This window comes from Phymastichus coffea, unplaced genomic scaffold (assembly GCF_024137745.1).
Source record: "Phymastichus coffea isolate CEN01 unplaced genomic scaffold, Cenicafe_Pcof_1.1 PCOF00012, whole genome shotgun sequence".
In the NCBI taxonomy this organism is placed as follows: Eukaryota; Metazoa; Arthropoda; class Insecta; order Hymenoptera; family Eulophidae; genus Phymastichus; species Phymastichus coffea.
The window spans coordinates 5,702,872-5,726,600 of record NW_026706823.1 but is presented as its reverse complement, the minus strand read 5'-3'; the positions used below and the strand labels follow the sequence as shown (position 1 = coordinate 5,726,600).

Genomic DNA, 23,729 nt, shown 5'->3' with positions numbered 1-23,729 from the left:
ATCGTTCTTATTGTTTTATTCATATTCTAGAAATGGTACAAATACCGAAAAAGAATTGTCCAGGTGGTACAAATTAAGGTGAAGCTAGTAATAAATTTATTTTTAAGAAAATCAATCATTAGTCGTTCCGGGTTATGCGAATTTTTCGTGGCGAACTGAACTGTATTAATAAAAGTATATAATCCCTCAAGTCAAAGTTGCCAGACAATGCAGAGCCATCTATAAGAAGAAGAATTTAAAGTATATTTACTTGAAAATAATAACATTATTACGTTGAAAGAAGTAGTTCATAGTAAAAGTCTATAACTATAGTAAAGATAGAAATTAAATTGGATTTTAATTATATTTAAAATACAGTTTATTATCGGAAAAATGAAAATTAAATGTAAGATATACTATAATAACATGTGATATGATTGACTTGTAGATAGTAAAAAAAGTAAATTTTGGAAGTGAAAGTAATTTAAAAAAATGAGTGTAGTGGATAAAGTTGAATATTTTTTGCAGTTTTTTATGCTCATGTTTGAAATGAGTTGAAATTTTAATTGTATACTAATGAATGTATTAGTAATGCAATTGACAAATATGCCATGAAGGTTGTGCGTTAATTATGTACTGCCAGGATAAAAACTCAACTGCTTCAAAGAGCAAGGATGGTGTGTTTTTTGTTGTATTTTTAATTGTATAAATCTAATAGTATGTTCTGTAATAAGCATACTGAACATGAATTTACCTTTTACTGTATCAAAATCTTTTACCCCAATATTTATCTAAATACATTTATAATTCTCTATTGATAACACAAATCACTAATATTTATATTAGGCATAAATATTTTCATAGTTATCATTACATTAATTGCCCATCAAACTAATTTTTTCTATTTTTTTTATTATGATGAGAGTTCTACGGCATATGAGGATAAAAGTTTTGATAGACTAATATAGTTAAATAAGTTCTTGAATAATATGAAATATTTTAATAATAGATTATTGCATTAATAATTATATTACTTTTCTTTAGGTATTTTCTATAATGTGAAAGTCTACCTAATTTTTTATATTGTTAATTTCAATAATTTGTTTCATTCATTGATTAAAAGGAAAATTAAGATACAAGATAAGTTTTACATTAGAAATGAAAATTGTGTTATATTTAGAAATTTACTTATCTTGTATTTATTATGAAAAATAATTTGTAAAGGCATGCAAAGGTTGAAATTAATTTATTTTATTGCAATTTTTGATTAATTTTTTAGTTTCTATGATATAAAAATGCTTATATATTTTGATTCAATGAATAATTTCACTAAGGTACTTTAATTTAATTTTATGACTAAAAAATTAAGGATTAACATAAAAAATATGTCCACTTGTGGCATCAGCCTACTTTAGAACTAATTGTGGAAACAACTTATTTTGGAACTGAAAGATATGTTGGTATCAAAATATATTTTATTTTAAATATATGTATGAGAATAAGAAAATAGTATTTTTTTTAGTTTGCCCTTTGGTAGTTTAATCATAAACACCAATATCTATTTTGATTATACAAGATTGTAAAAAACAAGAAATTTATATATTTTTATAATTGTCAATGTGAACAAAGTTGAAAAATATTGCAATTTACTCTAGTTTCATACTTCCTTTAAGGCATATTAATGCAATATGCTCAGAGTTAAAGATCATCATAAGTTCAAATGATTTTTAATAACCTTTAAATTTATCCAAGTAATATCAAAGTATTCGTTACATCTTATACTTCAAGATATCCAAAGTACTATGGAGTGCCAAAATATTTTTTACAGAAATCTATTAGATTGGAGATATTTTATCATGTTCTTGATATTTAATATAGTTAAAGATAAAACAATTATTAAAAAGTGAAATGATAGCTCATTTTTTCATAAAAACCATAGTAAATGATAAAATAGATTTTTTATATACCACTAGAAAATGTTATACAATGGAAATGTTTCATAATGAAAATAAACAGATAGATTCTCAAATGAAAAGCAAAAAAAGATGAGAACTCCAAATGAAGAACAATATTTCTTTTGAGATCTCATTTATAATTATACAACAAAATCTATTTAGTGATTTTGTACGAGATTTCAAAATACTATACTATGGTTAATTAAGGACCATCTGAGATATGAAATCTTACAGAAGATACAATGGAAGATTTCAGAAATTATATTTAATCCATGATCTAAGAGATTTTAGTTGACGAAAAATGTTTACATGTATACGAATATTGGGAGATCTATTCTGCAAAAATCATTATTTCATGTATATTATGATTTAGCAATGTGGATTTCTATACTACCAAATGACAATGTAAATTTTAGAGTTATTATTGATTCTTCATTAAACAATATGCAGTTATTGGTAAATAAAAAAAAGAATATTTTATTATATCATGGCATTTATTGAAAATTGAGTACTATTATTGACTTATGAAATTAACAGTATTGATGTAAAAAAATAAATATTATCTAATATTTTTGGCCATTAAACTAATTTTTTGACTAATTTAATAACATTTTCAACTATTGCAACTAATAAAACTTTTATTGAAGAGAATTCTGTTAAGTAAGATGTTAACAAAGTAATTATTTCTGACAAATGAATAGTTAATTATAACTCTAATAGCACTAAATACTTAAAAAACATTCAAAAAGGAACGACAAAACGTTATATCATATTATCTAATAAATTTTTAAACGTTTTATAAACGTGTAAAATTTTACGAGGCTAAAAATCTATTTTCAATCGTGACTATTTTGAAAAGTTAAAAATATCTTCAAAAAAACGTTTGTCCTTCTGGAAAGTAGTTGAATAAAGTTTTTTAAAATAACTATTTTAAACGTATACTATTTTAAACTATTTTAAACTTTTTTAAACGTTTAGTGCTATTGGAGAAGGGAGATCATGAAAGTTGTCGCGATTCAAGATGTCAAGAGGGGTATCACTCCGGCTATTAGTATACTTGTTTCTAAGTGTTTTGGAAACTTTGTTCAGCGCATTGGCTCAATATTTCTGGAGCAGCACCGCCTCGATTCCATCCGACTCATTTTTTAGTTTTACCAAAACATCATAATATAAGGGCTGAAATATAACAGTACAAAATATAATTGTGCATATTGTTAAAATTTTGACATTTTTACAATTTTAAAAGTCTTACACATTGTACAACGGTTGTAGCTCATTTTCGGGTAGCTCGGTTTTTTACTGATCTTTCAATTAAAGGTCTTTCAATTTAGAGCGATCGAGAGAGCTTACTGACAGTATGTCCTCGGACCACATGCAAGTAATTAAAAATTCAAAAAAAGAAATTTGTTTTTTTTTTGTTTACTTGGTGAAGAGACCAAACTTCCGGTATTACTATCCGCCCAAACCCAAGATAAAAAAGAAAATGTAAATCGTTGCAATTGCCTCAATGAAGGTAATCAAATGTACGAGGTGTGTTCAAAAAGTAAGGTGACTTTTCAAATTTTACGGGCAACGTACTTTCGATTATCGATTTTTTTTTGTTATGTTGGTACACGCTTCCCGAACATCTGTACCAAGTTTCAAGTGTATAGCATTTTTTGTTTGGTTGTGAGAGGCGTAAAGGTTATAAGTATTTTGCGTGCTCGGCGATTTCTTGCTATCGAAAAATATGGATCAAAGGATTTGCATCAAATTTTGTGTAAAAAATAAAATAAAGTGCTCCGAAACACTTGCAATGTTGACGGTGGCTTACGGTGAAACTGTTCTGAGTAAAAAAATGTTTACAAGTGGTACAAACTCTTCCAAGATGGCCGGGAAGATGCCAATGACGAGCTTCGCTCTGGAAGCCCAAGCACGTCAACAACTGATGAAAACGTTCAAGCAGTGAAGAAAATTGTTCTGGAAAATCGTCGAAACACTATCAGAGAAGTTGCTGAGGTGTTGGTATATCGCTTGGCTCGTGCCATAAAATTTTTTCTTACGCTTTGGGCATGAGACGTGTGTCAGCGAAGTTTGTTCCGAAATTGCTAAATTTTGACCAAAAAAACCGTCGCATGAGCATCGCTCAAGAACTGTTGAATGACGTCAACGACGACCCAGATTTACTCAAAAGAGTCATAACTGGTGACGAATCATGGGTATATGGTTATGATATTGAAACCAAAGTCCAATTGTCCCAATGGAAGAGCCCAGATGAGCCAAGACCGAAAAAAGCACGCCAAGTTCGATCGAATGTCAAAGTTTTGCTCACTGTTTTCTTCGATTACCATGGCGTGGTGCATCAGGAGTTCTTACCATATGGACGTACGGTCAATAAACAGTATTATCTTGAAGTTATGCGCCGTTTGCGAGAAGCAATACGAAGAAAACGCCCAGTATTGTGGAAAAACAATTCATGGCTTTTGCATCACGATAATGCCTCTGCTCACTCATCTTTGCTTGTGAGAGATTTTTTGGCCAAAGACAACACCACAATCATGCCTCAGCCACCATATTCACCGGATTTGGCCCCATGTGACATTTTTTTGTTCCCAAAACTAAATAGACCTATGAAAGGACGGAGATTTGCAACGATTGAAGAGATAAAGACTGCATCGCTGGAAGAGCTCAAGGTTATACCGAAAAGTGCTTATGAGAAGTGCTTTGAGGATTGGAAAAACCGTTGGCATAAGTGTATTGTATCTGAGGGGGATTACTTTGAAGGGGACAACATAAATATTGATAAATAAATAAATATTTTTTCTTAAAAATACAAAGTCACCTTACTTTTTGAACACACCTCGTATACCTGGATATCTGGTAAAGATAGGTCACGTTAGTATTTTTGTCCTAGGTGCATTTTTATTAATTTTACTCTGCAGAACTGTACTCTTATATATATATATATATATATATATATATATATATATATATATATATATATATATATATATATATATATATATATATATATAGGTACTTATGCTGACAAAAAAATAACCTTATAAAAACTGTATACATGGGTAGATTAAGTGTTTCTTATTCGATGTATACATTAAATATTTATTAGAAATGATTATTTATATAATTATGAGCAAGTATACGTTTCCAATGCGAACAGGCACTTATGCATACAAGTCGTCATAATTTCAGCCAATTGTCTGCATATTTTTCGAGTAGTTATGCAGACGCTCTGTAAATATGCTGACATATTGTATAATCGTACTACTACTTATGCAGACATACAATTTTTAAGGAACTATTTTATAACTTAACAAATAATTCAAAGATTTAAAATATAGAATTACTTTGTTCATCTACACATAGAAAAAATTGATGGTACTGAAGACCAATCTTGACAGTTGTATTTATCAGTCAAAACAAAACTAACTATTAAATATTAAAACTGTATTTGATTCTCGTATGTTGATGGCTATAACCTGATTTACATTAATCATTAGCTTTTGAGTTATTCAGGTGGTGATAATTGTGGTTCAATAATATATTTAATAGTGTAAGTATCCTTTTTAAGTAAGTAAGTTTCAACTTTGTGGTGGTATATTGTACTGACTTAAAATTTACTAATAAATTATATACTTTTGATATCATTCAAGATTTTTTATGATTAACATTTTATTCCTACATAGGTCTTATAGATTCAATTATACATTATAGTATGTCTTCAAATAAGCATAAGCAGCAATTACAAAATGAGATTCCCAAACGAATTGGAATGAATTCATGGACTCTTATGCAAGTCGATGACCTAATGAAGTTTATTATTGTTGATCCATTTCTTGGATTTCCTACAAAAAAAGTGCATCCCTATAATAATTTTAGCGAGGATGCCAAAACTGCGGTAGGAAAGTTAATGTTAAAATATAAAATTATGGATAAAAAATCAGTTGCTGATATCAAAAAAGAATTGAAAAATCTACTTGAGGACCATGAATTGTACTTTAATTTTAGTATAACAAGAAAATATTGGGTAGATAAGCCGATGAATTTCTATCTTGAGACACTATGTGTTGACTCCTCAGTATGCATTCAAAAGGGTACGAGGTATCTCAAAGAGCAGAATGGCTTGAAAATTGTAGCTAAAATTAACATCAACAATGATACTAAGTTAAGATCTTTAGCAGGCATTTACAAGCCTATAACAAAGGAAAGAGAAGATATATTGAAAGAGAGGAACTTAAATTTTTCTATAATTAAAACTAGTCGTATCAAAGATGTTGTATTAATGCTGGGAACTGCTGCTTTATTGAATCATGACTGTGATCCTAATTGCATGTATTTAACTATTTCAAAAACTGACCTGATTATTCAAACTTTGAGAAATATCCAAGCAGGAGAAGAGTTATTTTGTTTTTACAGTGAAAATTATTTTGGAATTGGAAATCAGGATTGCGAATGTTATACTTGTGAAAGACAGCAGAAAGGTTTTTTTGCAAAAGGTATTTGTAGATATTATAATTACTGGAATCTTTATTTTAAGAAAACATAATATAAAAAGCATGCAAAGGTTTTTCAATAATAAATACATTCAACTTATGATATCTTTTTATGAAATTACTTAGGTAAAACTATTTCCCTCAATAAGTCTAGTGATGAACCAATTATAAATAACAATGCAAAGATTGAGAAAGCATTTATAATGCAATGTAAGTTCTGTTAATCAAAATTCATTTCTTCTAGTTCCTAAATGAAAATTACATTCAAATTTAATTAATTTTTTAATATATTACAGCAGATACAAATACTAGTGTATTGGAATTTGGATGTAATGATATCAATCATTCTGTTGGGGATTTTTCAGCGAATATGGTGGATATACAAAAAATAAGTTACAAAAATGTGGAATTTAATCAACGAGTGAATTATAGTAGAATTCTGAATGCTTTGGATTTATGTTGTGGCAATTCGAAGATTGTCTTTGCTCTTGAAGTTAGTCCTACGGAGGAAGTAAATTTTGATGTTAAGAATACTGTTTACAGGATATTCAATCCTTACAAAATCACCATTATAAATGCTCTTGATTTACAAACTAAAAAAACTATTGCTTCCCATTTGGTGCATAATGTACGTAATCAATTGAATACTGATAATGTATTTGGTTTTCAGTTGAATGTACAAAAAAAGTCACACACCAACTCAGATTATTTGAATGATATTAGATTAAAGAAAGTGCGTGTAAATTTACAGATACTTGATCCAGTTATTCAAGATTATTATAGTACTAAATATAATAATAACTATACATTTTGCTTGTTCTGTGAGAAATTTGTAACAAAACTAACAAGGCATTTGATAACATATCACAATGACAAATACATTGTTAATCAGTTTATTAAGAATAAGGAAAGTGAGTTAAAATCTATTGCTTTAAATTTTGTACGACACCAGAGCTTAGCTCATTTTTATGAATTAACAGGAACTATAATTCCAGCTATGAAAATAAGAAGTGATGCTCTTAACAAAGTTGAAAAAAAGCCATGTGGAAACTGTTTTGCTTATTTTTCCAAAAATACATTGTGGAATCATCGTACAAGTTGCTTAAAATTTACTTGTCTGTTGTTGAAGTATCAGGAAGCACTTAGTAAACTGTCAAGAAACAAGTAAAAAATATTACAAAAAAATTCAGTTAAAAATTGATTTCATGCAACAATCAATGCAATCATTGTAAGCTTTTGTATCTGCTGTAATGTAAATGTAAGGTATATGTATAAGGATGAAATACATAAAAATGAAAATTAATAAAAAGATGTTATTTACATAGATTTATTATTACATTTATTCAGATTCAAATTACAAAAATATTTGACACTTCTCTAGCAGTACGTTATTTAATAAAAATACTAATGAATTTATTATTTTTATTATTTAATAATATTTTTATTTAATATAGTTATTTAATAATAATAATTTTTATATATGATAATATTATTTATTTTACGTTATTTAATAATAATAATAAAGAATAGTTGATCTACTTCCAAACATTTTCTTTCCAGTAGAATTATCTGACAACAGTAGAGCTAGTTTTCAAGTGATCAATAAATTAAATCTTCTTGTTAATCAGTTAATTTGAACATTCAAGAATTGAATAATTATTGTAACACTGGTAGCACCAATTCGCGACGGACTTTTACAACGCACAAAGTAAAAAAAATTAATTAGTGGTTATTCCCTTTTCTTTAAATAATGTCTTTACCATCCCTTTTTTCATGCTCGGCTGCGCCAAAGTCTTGGAAGTTACCCCCTAGAAAGCAATTTTTTCAACTTTTCGATGAACTAATTATTTCAATCGATTCCGCGTAACTTGATTAATAAAAAGTTTTCTATAAAGTTTTTTGCGCGTCGCCGATAAATAGGGTAAAATGCAAATTTCGTCTTGGGGGCTGGCGTCTAGCCCCCATATCTCAACCGAGCCGTGTTTCAACCACCAATCAAGTTAAATTAAAAATTATAAGCTCAATTGATTTCGCGTTTGACGCGCAATCAACCCCCATGAACAAACCCCCGATAAAATTAATCGTTCACCGAATAATAAGTAAAAACGTCTTGGGCGGTAGAACTCGTGGTGCTCAACTGCACGGGGGCTACGCGGCGCTGCAGCAGCTGACTATACTATAGTGTATATAGTATAGTCAATTAATTAATTAATTAATTAATAATTAACAAATAATTAATGATATTCCATCAATCACCACAACTTTACAGATAAAATATTTTCACTTGGTAAAGTACAAGTATTTTAATCATTTTATAATTAATTTTATAAATAAACGCAAAACATGACTAATGTCTACTATTTTTTGTTAAACAATAAATTAATGTAATAATTCGTTATTTGCTATACCATGTTCTAAGATACTCTGTCGACCTTGCTTTTCATTCTTTCAGGGCATTTTAATTTATTATTTGCACTAAATTGTAGTTGAATACACTTATTATACGAAATATTTTTTATACTGAATAACATTTTCTACAGTAGTATTGGTAGTATTTTGATAACGCACTTTCCGCGTGATGTGGGAAAAAAGCGCATATGCATCACGGGAGTACACAGTAAGCAAGGTACGGCACTGTGTGATGCCACAGTGCGCCCATTGCTTACTGTACTCCCTTGGTGCATAATGTACTATTCACTTGGTAAAGTACAAGTATTTGAATAGTTTCATAATCAATATTATAAAGAAACACAAAACACGACTAATGTCTATTGTTTATTGTTAAACAATAAACTTATGTATTAATTCGTTCTTTGCTCTACCATGTTTAAGATACTCTGTCGACTTTGCTTTTCATTCTTTCAGAGCGTTTTAATCCATTATTTGCACCAAATTGTAGTTTAATACATTGATTAAATATGATTTGATTCACATTGCGGGTTGTTCATGAGTGTTTGAAATTTTGCAAAGACTAAATTTTTCATGAACATTCATTCCTTTCATTCTTATAAAACTGATAATAGTTTCATTCGTTTAATTGTTTATACAAAGCTGTATTACTGGTGAAAGATAAAATTTCTTTCAGTTTTTGAATTTCTTACCAGTGATAAATCATTTTATATTAGGAACATAAAAGCGGATTGAAACATTGTATTTTCCAATAAAAAGTATGGTTTTTCAAAAACTTATAAAGTCACTTTTTAGGCATGAAAACACAGTGGGTAAAAGAAAATTTATCAAAAGTATTCTAAACATTTTTTATACAAGTTTGCAAAGAAATTTCAAAACGAAGATAACATAACTCCTGCAATTTCAGAATCAATTTATGCCCGTCAGAAATATCCGAACAAATAAATCTAATCATTCGATTGATGTATTTTTTTTTAAATTGTTTGATGATTCTGGCTGAGCCGACAGCACAAACAAACCTACTCTCTTAGCAGACAAAAGTTACTAGCATTGAATGCGTCGAAACGGAGAGGAACGCAGAAACGGTCTGGAGTCACTCTGCAACTCTCTAGGACCAACACTGGTGTTCGCTATTCGGCCGTCAGGGAATCGCAAAAACTTATACATTAGGCCGGGCCTCGTTTAGTATAGTCTCCATGGCTACGAGTCAGCTGTCACAGGCCGAAATAGTTTTTTGTTTTTAATGACTTAAATAATAAGTTTACCCATAATTTAATCATAATCGCCGTTAGTTTGTCTCACGAACTAATGATTGGCAGATTAACATATTTTTTGTAAGGCCTTACAGTCACCCAAAATCTTACAATGTACATCGATTAAGAAAAAAGCCTTCTCTTTAGTGCACGATTCCGGGAAAACAGTTTAACCAATTTCAACGCGCGAGGCGTCATTTTCTTCGTTTTTCAATTCCCCATGCTTCCCCTGTCTCACAATTTCGATTTTTATACTTGAAAAATTTTTACAAGGCGTTTTAAGACAAATTCTGCTAAATTTCTAGAAATTTTTTCACATAAGTGCCCTTGAAAATTTTTTAAGTATAAAAATCGAAATTGTAAGAAAGGGAAGCATAGAGAATTGGAAAACGAAGAAAATGACGCCTCGCGCGTTAAAATTGATTAAACGGTTTTCCCGGAATCGTGCACAGAAGAGAATGCTTTTTTCCCATTTGAAATACATTGTAAGATTTTGGGTGACTGTAAGGCCTTAAATAATTGATTTGTAGTTTTTAACGTAACTTAGATCGGAGTCCTAGGGCCAGCATTGGGTGCTTATTTTATTAAGGTTGGTCACTATTAATTCACGGTTTTTCCACTTAGAAACGTGTCTGAATTTGTTTTTTTTTTCCAAGTGTCCGATTCTTCTGGAAACACCCTAAAACAGAATAAACCTTCTCGGGCATTCTCTAAAAAAATTTTCCATTTTAGAAAGCATCACCAAGATTTCTAGAACTTACTTTAAAAAGTAAATATATTTTATTATAATATAATAATGAAATAGGGAATAATAAAGTATTATACACAAGAGTCATTTCCTACAATTGCTAATTGTAACTAACTCCTACAACCAAAATATACAAAATATATTGACCTCGCAACCAATAAATCTGAAAAAAAAGCCACTTTTAAGCGTTTTCAATGCACATTCCATTATGTAACTCGAATCATTTCCTCGTTCAGTAGTTTCCGAAATATTAATTATTGACGTGGTTGCAAATAAGATAAGTACAAAATTCATTTTCTCTCTGTAGAATAAACGTTTTTCAAAGTTTAATAGCTCAATCGAACGTTCGTAATTTCCTCGTCTCAATAATACAATGCTTTGCAAGAAAAATATTGAGGCAACCGTTCAAACAATTTATTTCTCATTAATCAAGGCACAGAGTTCAATGGTGGCTCATGCGCATGTGCCGAACTTGGAGTGTTATAAAGTTGGTCGCGAGGCAGCATGCGCGTGCCCCAATGTTTTGATTTAAAAACTGTACTCGTTTAATTAATTGATTGTTTACACATTATATTCGCTTTCATTTATTGATGATTGATGATCGAGCATCGACAGACTAAATAGTGAGACAAACAATTTATTGAAAAGTTTATTCACATATTCATATCCATGTTCTCTAGAAAATATGAAGCGTTGAAATTTATCCAATTTTTTCCTATAATGGTTCATTCTGTAGTCAACTGCTCCAATCTATATATAAAAAGTAGAATAAACAAATGATTGACAAATTACATAATAACATCAACATAACCTCTGCTAGCTAATTACCAGAAATAAGTCGAAAAATTGTTTGTCTCACTATTTAGTCTGTCGATGCTCGATCATCAATCATCAATAAATGAAAGCGAATATAATGTGTAAAAAATCAATTATCAGTAAACGAGTAAATTTTACTGATTCACTCGTTTACTGATAATTTTCAGTAAACAGTTTTCAAATAAAAACATTGGGGCACGCGCATTCTGCCTCGCGGTCAACTTCATAACACTCCAAGTTCGGCACATGCGCATGAGCCACCATTAATTTCTGAGCCATGATTCATGAGAAATAATTAGTAACTTGTTTGAACGGTTGCCTCAATATTTTTCTGGCAAAGCATTATATTATTGGGACGAGGTAATTACGAGCATTTGATTGAGCTATCAAACTTCGGAAAAAGTTGATTCTACAGAGAGAAAATGAATTTTTTACTTATCATATTTGCAACCACGTCAATAATTAAAATCTCGGAAACTACTGAACGAGGAAATTATTCGAGTTGCATAATATTGGAATGTGCATTGAAAACGCTTAAGGGTGACATTCTTTTTTTTTTCAGATTTATTGGTTGCGAGGTCATATAGGTTGCGAGCTAATATAATGTAATTGAAAATTTTCAATGTCTTAAGTTTTTAGTTTGAACACTGTAATTTCTTGAAAATTTGCAATTAGATTTAATATGTAAATAAATGCTAATTCTATTATATCTTCCAGCTTTTTATACCTTTGCCTCCCTCATTCCTTCATACCATTTTCTACTATTTTTATCAATTATATTGAGACAATGGAAATAAACAATCAAGCAAATTGTACACAACAATCCTATGTGCTCTGTCAATATGGACATCATATAAAATTGGTATGTAAAATCCAATAATAAAGCGGTTGTTGCTGATACATGGATCTTTCATTGTTACGGCTAAAGGCTTAATTAATAACTGAAATTTATTTTGATTCATGAATATCAAATTTATTTTGATCTATATTAAGATATTTTCACTTAATTATTTTATATAAAAAACGGTTTGAAGATCAATTCTGAAATAAGTGCTTATATGAAAGTACATATTTGATACATAGTTTTGTTTCATATATGAATTTAAATTTTAATAATTCTTTAATTTAAACAAAATTCTAATATTTTCCACTAGTATGGAGTAAAGCCTACGATTTTATTTGAGTTTTTATTGTATAAGCACAGCTGATAATCCTAATTAGGTATTTAGAAGCAGACAATATCAGAAATATTCAAAGGTACAAATGTTTTATTTGAATTATTGATTGAATGAAACTCCTTTACTCGTGACTAATGAAGTAATTCAATTCTTCTAAAGAATTTCGAATGATATTATTGTATGTATATTGAGTATTATATGCTTTTGGAGGTAGTGATTGAATAATGATTTTGAAAACAGTTCGAATTTATGTATCTTTCATATTTTATTAATGATTGTTGAGGTAATCATAATGTCTCTATGCCACTCTGTGGGTTTATCAGACTTTGAAAAATTATCTTCAAGCGACGATAGAGATATTAATGTTACAGCAAATAAAAATGAAGGTTTACAAATCATTGAGGCTGAAACTGGGAAGAATGAGACTGAATATATTTTTTATAATATTTCAAATGACAGAGATATTATTGATAGTGCTATTCCGAGAAAACCGTTTAACCAACATTAACGCGAGAGGCGTCATTTTCTTCGTGTTTCAATTCTCTATGCCTCCCTTCACTTACAATTTCGATTTTTATCCTTAAAAAATTTTTAAGGGCACTTAAGTGAAAAAAAATTCTAGAAATTCAGCAGAGTTTTTCTTAAAACGGCTTTTAAAATTTTTTTAAGGGTAAAAATAGAAATTGTAAGAGAGGGGAAGCATGAAGAATTGAAAAACGAAGGACATTACCCCCACAATTAAAATTGGTTAAACGGTTTTTCCCAGAATTGTGCACAGAAGAGAAAGCTTTTTGCCCATTTGAAATACATTGTAAAATTTTGGGTGTTTGTAAGGCCTTAACAGAGAAAAAAGGAAGTTATTTGGAGTGTGGTAGACTGCTACTATTCTTAGTCTGAAGACGATCATAGATTGGGACTAGACCGGATTATCCGGACACGGCGATTTTGAATCATTACAACAACATACTATTGGAATGATCGATGTAAATGACTTTCAAATTCCACTACAAGTTTTCTGTGATTTAGAGCTTCTACCGAATATTCTAGACGCCGCAATAGTGAGACGAGTCTATTGCTTCTAATGGTGACATCCATGTTGACAGGGAGAAGAGAAAGTTATTTAGAAATTACTTTTCGTATGAATGAGACTGCTACTACACTCAGTCTGAAGCCAATCGAAAAATGAGACTAAATGAGATTATCCGGACACGGCGATTTTGAATCATTACAACAACGTACTATTGGGAAGACCAATGTAAATGTCTTTTCAAGTCCACTACAAGTTTTCTGTGATATAGAGTATCAACCGGATTTTCTGGACACCGCAATAGTGAGACGAGTCTATTGCTTCTCATGGAGAAATCCATGTTAACAAGGAAAAGAAAAAGAAAAATAGAGTCTACTTTTCGTATCTATACAACTGCTCTCCCGCTCAATTAAAAATATATGATACAGGGGGACTAAATAGGATTATCCGGACACGGCGATTTTGAATCATTACAACAACGTACTATTGGGAAGACCAATGTAAATGTCTTTTCAAGTCCACTACAAATTTTCTGTGATATAGAGTATCAACCGGATATTCTGGACACCGCAATAGTGAGACGGGTCTATTGCTTCTCCTGATGAAATCTATGTTAACAGGGAAAGAAAAAGGAAAATAGAGTCTACTTTCCGTATCTATAAGATTGCTCTCACGCTAAATCAAGAGTCTATGATAGAGTGAGACTGAACCGGATTATCCGGACACGTCGATTTCGAATCATTACCACAACGGGCAAATTAGAATACCGATGAAGGTGTTTTTGAAAATCAACTTCACGTTTTTTGCGATATTGAATACCAACCGGATATTCTGGACACCGCAATAGTGAGACGAGTCTATTGCTTCTCCTGGTGAAATTCATGTTAACAAGGAAAAGAAAAAGAAAAATAGAGTCTACTTTTCGTATCTATACGACTACTTTCACGCTCAATTAAAAATATATGATACAGGGTGCTTAACAGGATTATCCGGACACGTTGATTTGAATCATCACCACAACGGGCTATTTGGAGTACCTATCAAGGTGTTTTCAAAAATCAACTACAAGTTTTCTGTGATATAGAGTATCAACCGGATATTCTGGACACCGCAATAGTGAGACAAGTCTTTGGCTTCTAATCGTGAAATCCATAATAACAGGGAAAAGAAAAAGGAAAATAGAGTCTACTTTCAGTATCTATAAGATTGCTCTCACGCTAAATCAAGAGTCTATGATAGAGTGGGACTGAACCGGATTATCCGGACACGTCGATTTCGAATCATTACCACAGCGAGCTAATTAGACTACCGATGAAGGTGTTTTTGAAATTCAACTGCATGTTTTCTGTGATATTGAGTATCAACCGGATATTCTGGACACCGCAATAGTGAGACGAGTCTATTGCTTCTCCTGGGGAAAGCCATGTTAACATGGAAAAGAAGAAGGAAAGGAGAGTCTACTATCCGTATCTATAAAACTAATTTCACGCTAAATAAAGAGTTTGTGATAGAGTGGGACGGAACCGGATTATCCGGACACGTCGATTCTGAATCATTACCACAACAGGCTAATTAGACTACCGATGAAGGTGTTTTTACAAATTCAACTGCATGTTTTCTGTGATATTGAGTATCAACCGGATATTCTGGACACCGCAATAGTGTGACGAGTCTATTGCTTCTCCTGGTGAAATTCATGTTAACAAGGAAAAGAAAACGAAAAATAGAGTCTACTTTTCGTATCTATACAACTGCTCTCCCGCTCAATTAAAAATATATGATACAGGGGGACTAAATAGGATTATCCGGACACGGCGATTTTGAATCATTACAACAACGTACTATTGGGAAGACCAATGTAAATGTGTTTTCAAGTCCACTACAAATTTTCTGTGATATAGAGTATCAACCGGATATTCTGGACACCGCAATAGTAAGACGGGTCTATTGCTTCTCCTGATGAAATCTATGTTAACAGGGAAAGAAAAAGGAAAATAGAGTCTACTTTCAGTATCTATAAGATTGCTCTCACGCTAAATCAAGAGTCTATGATAGAGTGGGACTGAACCGGATTATCCGGACACGTCGATTTCGAATCATTACCACAGCGGGCTAATTAGACTACCGATGAAGGTGTTTTTGAAATTCAACTGCATGTTTTCTGTGATATTGAGTATCAACCGGATATTCTGGACACCGCAATAGTGAGACGAGTCTATTGCTTCTCCTGGTGAAAGCCATGTTAACATGGAAAAGAAGAAGGAAAGGAGAGTCTACTATCCGTATCTATAAAACTAATTTCACGCTAAATAAAGAGTCTGTGATAGAGTGGGACGGAACCGGATTATCCGGACACGTCGATTCTGAATCATTACCACAACAGGCTAATTAGACTACCGATGAAGGTGTTTTTGAAATTCAACTGCATGTTTTCTATGATATTGAGTATCAACCGGATATTCTGGACACCGCAATAGTGTGACGAGTCTATTGCTTCTCCTGGTGAAATTCATGTTAACAAGGAAAAGAAAAAGAAAAATAGAGTCTACTTTCCGTATCTATAAGACTGCTCTCACGCTAAATCAAGAGTCTATGATAGAGTGGGACTAAACCGGATTATCCGGACACGTCGATTTCGAATCTTTACAAGAACGTACTATTGGAAAGACCAATGTAAATGACTTTTAAATTCCACTAGAAGTTTTCTGTGATATAGAGAATCTACCGAATATTCTGAACGCCGCAATATTGAGACGATACTATTGCTTTCTATGGTGAAATCCATGTTAACAGGGAAGAGAAAAAGGAAAATAGAGTCTATTTTCCGTATCTATAAGACTGCTCTCACGCTAAATCAAGAATATATGATAGAGTGGGACTAGACCGGATTTTCCGGACACGGCGATTTCGAATCATTACAACAACGTACTATTGGAAAGTCAAATGTGAAGTCGATCATAGAATGGGACTAATTTGTTTTATCCGGACACGGCGATTTTGAATCATTGCAACAATATACTATTGGAAAGACCGATGTAAATGAGTTTTAAATTCCACTACAAGTTTTCTGTGATATAGAGTATCTACCGAATATTCTGAACGCCGCAATAGTGAGACGATACTATTGCTTCCCATTGTGAAATCCATGTTGACAGCGAGGAGAAAAAGGAAAATAGAGTCTACTTTCCGTATCTATAAGACTGCTCTCACTCTAAATCAAGAGTCTGTGATAGAGTGGGACTAAACCGGATTATTCGGACACGTCGATTTCGAAGCATTACCACAACGGGCTATTTGGAGTATCGATGAAGGTGTTGTTAAAAAACAACTCCATGTTTTCTGTGATATAGAGTATCAACCAAATATTCTGGACGCCGCAATAGTGAGACGAGTCTATTGCTAACCAGCATGTTGTTGTAATACTTCATCTTCTCAAGGTGATATACATATTAAGAGGAACAGAGAAAGTTATCCAGAAACTACATCTCATATATTTGAGATTGCTCTCACGCTAAATCAAGAGTCTATGATAGAGTGGGACTGAACCGGATTATCCGGACACGTCGATTTCGAATCATTACCACAACGGGCAAATTAGAATACCGATGAAGGTGTTTTTGAAATTCAACTTCACGTTTTTTGCGATATTGAGTACCAACCGGATATTCTGGACACCGCAATAGTGAGATGAGTCTATTGCTTCTCCTGGTGAAAGCCATGTTAACATGGAAAAGAAGAAGGAAAGGAGAGTCTACTATCCGTATCTATAAAACTAATTTCACGCTAAATAAAGAGTCTGCAATAGAGTGGGACTAAACCGGATTATCCGGACACCTCGATTCTGAATCATTACCACAACAGGCTAATTAGACTACCGATGAAGGTGTTTTTGAAATTCAACTTCACGTTTTTTGCGATATTGAGTACCAACCGGATATTCTGGACACCGCAATAGTGAGATGAGTCTATTGCTTCTCCTGGTGAAAGCCATGTTAACATGGAAAAGAAGAAGGAAAGGAGAGTCTACTTTTCGTATCTATACGGCTACTTTCACGCTCAATTAAAAATATATGATACAGGGGGCTAAACAGGATTATCCGGACACGTTGATTTGAATCATCACCACAACGGGCTATTTGGAGTACCTATCAAGGTGTTTTCAAAAATCAACTACAAGTTTTTTGTGATATAGAGTATCAACCGGATATTCTGGACACCGCAATAGTGAGACAAGTCTTTGGCTTCTAATCGTGAAATCCATAATAACAGGGAAAAGAAAAAGGAAAATAGAGTCTATTTTCTTTATCTGTAAGACTAATTTCACGCTGAATCAAGGGTCTGCAATAGAGTGGGACTAAACCGGATTATCCGGACACGTCGATTTCGAATCTTTACAACAACGTATTATTGGAACGACCAACGTAAATGACTTTTAAATTCCACTAGAAGTTTTCTGTGATATAGAGAATCTACCGAATATTCTGAACGCCGCAATATTGAGACGATACTATTGCTTTCTATGGTGAAATCCATGTTAACAGGGAAGAGAAAAAGGAAAATAGAGTCTATTTTCCGTATCTATAAGACTGTTCTCACGCTAAATCAAGAATATATGATCGAGTGGGACTAAACCGGATTTTCCGGACACGGCGATTTCGAATCATTACAACAACGTACTATTGGAAAGACAAATGTGAAGTCGATTATAGAATGGGACTAATTTGTTTTATCCGGACACGTCGATTTCGAATCTTTACAAGAACGTACTATTGGAAAGACCAATGTAAATGACTTTTAAATTCCACTAGAAGTTTTCTGTGATATAGAGAATCTACCGAATATTCTGAACGCCGCAATATTGAGACGATACTATTGCTTCCCATTGTGAAATCCATGTTGACAGCGAGGAGAAAAAGGAAAATAGAGTCTACTTTCCGTATCTATAAGACTGCTCTCACTCTAAATCAAGAGTCTGTGATAGAGTGGGACTAAACCGGATTATTCGGACACGTCGATTTCGAAGCATTACCACAACGGGCTATTTGGAGTATCGATGAAGGTGTTGTTAAAAAACAACTCCATGTTTTCTGTGATATAGAGTATCAACCAAATATTCTGGACGCCGCAATAGTGAGACGAGTCTATTGCTAACCAGCATGTTGTTGTAATACTTCATCTTCTCAAGGTGATATACATATTAAGAGGAACAGAGAAAGTTATCCAGAAACTACATCTCATATATTTGAGATTGCTCTCACGCTAAATCAAGAGTCTATGATAGAGTGGGACTGAACTGGATTATCCGGACACGTCGATTTCGAATCATTACCACAACGGGCAAATTAGAATACCGATGAAGGTGTTTTTGAAATTCAACTTCACGTTTTTTGCGATATTGAGTACCAACCGGATATTCTGGACACCGCAATAGTGAGATGAGTCTATTGCTTCTCCTGGTGAAAGCCATGTTAACATGGAAAAGAAGAAGGAAAGGAGAGTCTACTATCCGTATCTATAAAATTAATGTCACGCTAAATAAAGAGTCTGCAATAGAGTGGGACTAAACCGGATTATCCGGACACGTCGATTCTGAATCATTACCACAACAGGCTAATTAGACTACCGATGAAGGTGTTTTTGAAATTCAACTTCACGTTTTTTGCGATATTGAGTACCAACCGGATATTCTGGACACCGCAATAGTGAGATGAGTCTATTGCTTCTCCTGGTGAAAGCCATGTTAACATGGAAAAGAAGAAGGAAAGGAGAGTCTACTATCCGTATCTATAAAACTAATTTCACGCTAAATAAAGAGTTTGTGATAGAGTGGGACGGAACCGGATTATCCGGACACGTCGATTCTGAATCATTACCACAACAGGCTAATTAGACTACCGATGAAGGTGTTTTTGAAATTCAACTGCATGTTTTCTGTGATATTGAGTATCAACCGGATATTCTGGACACCGCAATAGTGTTACGAGTCTATCGCTTTTCCTTGTGAAATTCATGTTAACTGGAAAAATAAAAAGGAAAATAGAGTCTATTTTCTTTATCTGTAAGACTAATTTCACGCTGAATCAAGGGTCTGCAATAGAGTGGGACTAAACCGGATTATCCGGACACGTCGATTTTGATTCATAACCACGACGGGGATTTTAGAGTAGGAAAATAGAGTCTAGTTTTCGGATCTATAAGACTGCTATCACGCTAATTAAAGAATATATGATAGAGAGGGACTAAGCCGGATAATCCGGACACGTCGATTTCGAATCTGAGACAAGTCTTTGGCTTATAATGGTGAAATCCATAATAACAGGGAAAAGAAAAAGGAAAATAGAGTCTACTTTCCGTATCTATAAGATTGCTCTCACGTTAAATCAAGAGTCTATGATAGAGTGGGACTGAACTGGATTATCCGGACACGTCGATTTCGAATCATTACCACAGCGGGCTAATTAGACTACCGATGAAGGTGTTTTTGAAATTCAACTGCATGTTTTCTGTGATATTGAGTATCAACCGGATATTCTGGACACCGCAATAGTGTGACGAGTCTATTGCTTCTCCTGGTGAAATTCATGTTAACAAGGAAAAGAAAAAGAAAAATAGAGTCTACTTTTCGTATCTATACGACTACTTTCACGCTCAATTAAAAATATATGATACAGGGTGCTTAACAGGATTATCCGGACACGTTGATTTGAATCATCACCACAACGGGCTATTTGGAGTACCTATCAAGGTGTTTTCAAAAATCAACTACAAGTTTTTTGTGATATAGAGTATCAACCGGATATTCTGGACACCGCAATAGTGAGACAAGTCTTTGGCTTCTAATCGTGAAATCCATAATAACAGGGAAAAGAAAAAGGAAAATAGAGTCTACTTTCCGTATCTATAAGACTGCTCTCACGCTAAATCAAGAGTCTATGATAGAGTGGGACTAAACCGGATTATCCGGACACGTCGATTTCGAATCTTTACAACAACGTATTATTGGAACGACCAATGTAAATGACTTTTAAATTCCACTAGAAGTTTTCTGTGATATAGAGAATCTACCGAATATTCTGAACGCCGCAATATTGAGACGATACTATTGCTTTCTATGGTGAAATCCATGTTAACAGGGAAGAGAAAAAGGAAAATAGAGTCTATTTTCCGTATCTATAAGACTGCTCTCACGCTAAATCAAGAATATATGATAGAGTGGGACTAAACCGGATTTTCCGGACACGGCGATTTCGAATCATTACAACAACGTACTATTGGAAAGACAAATGTGAAGTCGATTATAGAATGGGACTAATTTGTTTTATCCGGACACGGCGATTTTGAATCATTGCAACAACATACTATTGGAAAGACCGATGTAAATGAATTTTAAATTCCACTACAAGTTTTCTGTGATATAGAGTATCTACCGAATATTCTGAACGCCGCAATAGTGAGGAGATACTATTGCTTCCCATTGTGAAATCCATGTTGACAGCGAGGAGAAAAAGGAAAATAGAGTCTACTTTCCGTAACTATAAGACTGCTCTCACTCTAAATCAAGAGTCTGTGATAGAGTGGGACTAAACCGGATTATTCGGACACGTCGATTTCGAAGCATTACCACAACGGGCTATTTGGAGTATCGATGAAGGTGTTGTTAAAAAACAACTACATGTTTTCTGTGATATAGAGTATCAACCAAATATTCTGGACGCCGCAATAGTGAGACGAGTCTATTGCTAACCAGCATGTTGTTGTAATACTTCATCTTCTCAAGGTGATATACATATTAAGAGGAACAGAGAAAGTTATCCAGAAACTACTTCTCATATATTTGAAACTGCTATTACGCTAAATCACGAGGCTATAATTGAGTGGGACTAAACCGGATTATCCGGACACGTCGATTTTGAATCATTACCACAATGGGTTATTTGGAATACGGATGTATTTTCGAGCTTTCCAACATTCTTTCCGGTAAAGTCGGTACATGATAACATGTGCTCGAAAACTTATGACACATAGTTGTCGGTCTAATACCTCGGTCGTAGCGAGACATTGATTAATGGAGTTTTCCACCAAGTGTCTGGTAAAGCTCTAACTCGATTACATGTTCAATACCTGTGAGGGATCGGGTTTGGTTTCCTTACAGAGACGGCAACAGTAAGGCTAATAATATTGAATTTTCTTGTTTTGAATTAATTTACTAGCCTACTCAATGTTCTATGCGTAAAGTCGGTACATGGGCATATGTGCTCGAACTCAACTGACAGAGTGTTACGGCGACCTGAATTGTTGGACGAAAACATCTGATGCATTTTGACATTAGAAAGTCGAAATTCTTAACAAGCTTTTCGGTAAAGTCGGTACATGATAATATGTGCTAGAAGACGCATCGCACTTAGTTGTCGGTCTAACACTCCGGGCGTAGCTATGCACCCATAATTCGAGTTCTCAACAAAGTGTCCGCTAAGGCTCTTATTCGATTAAATGTTTAATAAGTGTAAGGGGTTAGGAGTACTTACATAGGAACCAACAGTAAGGCAAATAGTATTAAATTTCCTTATTCTGACTCTATTCGCTAGACAAATGAATGTTCTATGTGACCGAAAAAGCTTCCCATCGTGGTGTCCGGTAAAGCCGGCACATGGGCATATGTGCTTGAACTCAACTGGTACAGAGTTACAGCGACCTAAATTCTTGGACAAATACATTTGATGCATTTTGACATTTGAAAGTCGAGCTTTTCACCAAGCTTTTCGGTAAATTCGGTACATGATAACATGTGCTAGAAGACGTATGACACAGAGGTTTTGGTCTAATTCCTTGAGCGTAGCGAGACATCCATAAATCGAGTTTTTCACCAAGTATCCGGTAAAGCTCTAGTTCGATTACATGTATAATACCGTACAATACCTGTAAGAGGTTTTGTTTCCTTATGTTTATTTATTGCTGATATATCATGTGGCCATCTAGCTCCACATGCTAGCTGCCGATAAGCCTCATACATTTTTTTCATGATTTTGGCGCTTCTATACTAATCATATAACGTAGGCTATTGTAGAAAATCATTTCGTTCACCTATCAAGTTCAATGGCCATTTGTAAAAAATCCGCCGTACAAGTATTCTATTTCATTGGCAACCGTAGAATTTACTAGTTATTCGCTCCGTGCACACTTAAAATCTAGACTGCAGTAATACCCGTGGCGTTTTATAGAACTACACGCTCGTCAAATGCATAAACTTTCAAGATGGAAATCAGTGTAACTAATTGTTTAAAAATGAATTCACGAGTAATTTTAGTAAAAAAACTAATATAATAGGATTTGAATCCTCAACATTTCAATTTGTCATTTAATTTGAAATATAGTTTCAGGTTATATCACATTAAATTTCGTGTATTTCATTGATGGTGTTAGAACTACAATTTCGATTGACAAGATAATTAAGGTTTTTGAAAACGTATACTCCTGTTCAAAGTTTTTTTCAATATTGGCCTATAGATTTTGAATAAACTATAAAAAATATATTCGTTCCTATTCAACCGAATATATTTTGCGAACCAAAAGTTACAAATTCTGCCATTGCCGGCGCTGAGTGTAAATTATGCACGGAGCGAATATAACATAGTTCTCGTGTTTCTAGCGCCTACTTTTGACAGGTTCTTTCAATAGTAAATATAATTGCATGGCTCGAACCTATTCAAGTTAAATGATTACTGTCTAGTTCTGACGGTTAGGATCTGTTCTCTATGAATTATCGCATTTCAAGAATAAAAACACATCAACTTTTCTTATAATATATCAGTCAAAGAAATGTTTCAAATATTTATATCTCAAAATTTTTTATTTTTCACATTTTTCAAAACAT

At 33.0% G+C, this 23,729-nt stretch overlaps 1 protein-coding gene and 1 long non-coding RNA gene across 4 annotated transcripts in view; both read left to right on the top strand.

The window, feature by feature from the left end:
* The first annotated feature begins 229 nt into the window (after positions 1-229).
* Positions 230-23,729, top strand: part of LOC131672697 (cyclin-dependent kinase 14) — a 571,347-nt gene continuing 547,847 nt past the window's right edge. For 2 of the 3 annotated variants that reach the window (XM_058950100.1, XM_058950109.1), the window contains exon 1: positions 230-656. In XM_058950100.1, coding sequence (XP_058806083.1) covers positions 611-656 — 46 coding nt within the window. In that variant the 5' untranslated portion in view covers positions 230-610. The remainder of the gene's footprint in view (positions 657-23,729) is intronic. The other variant, XM_058950093.1, reaches the window with a different exon arrangement.
* On the top strand, positions 6,351-6,746 carry LOC131672717 (uncharacterized). The gene is made up of 3 exons (XR_009302658.1): positions 6,351-6,430; positions 6,554-6,637; positions 6,724-6,746. It is a non-coding gene; the product is annotated as an uncharacterized LOC131672717 (long non-coding RNA).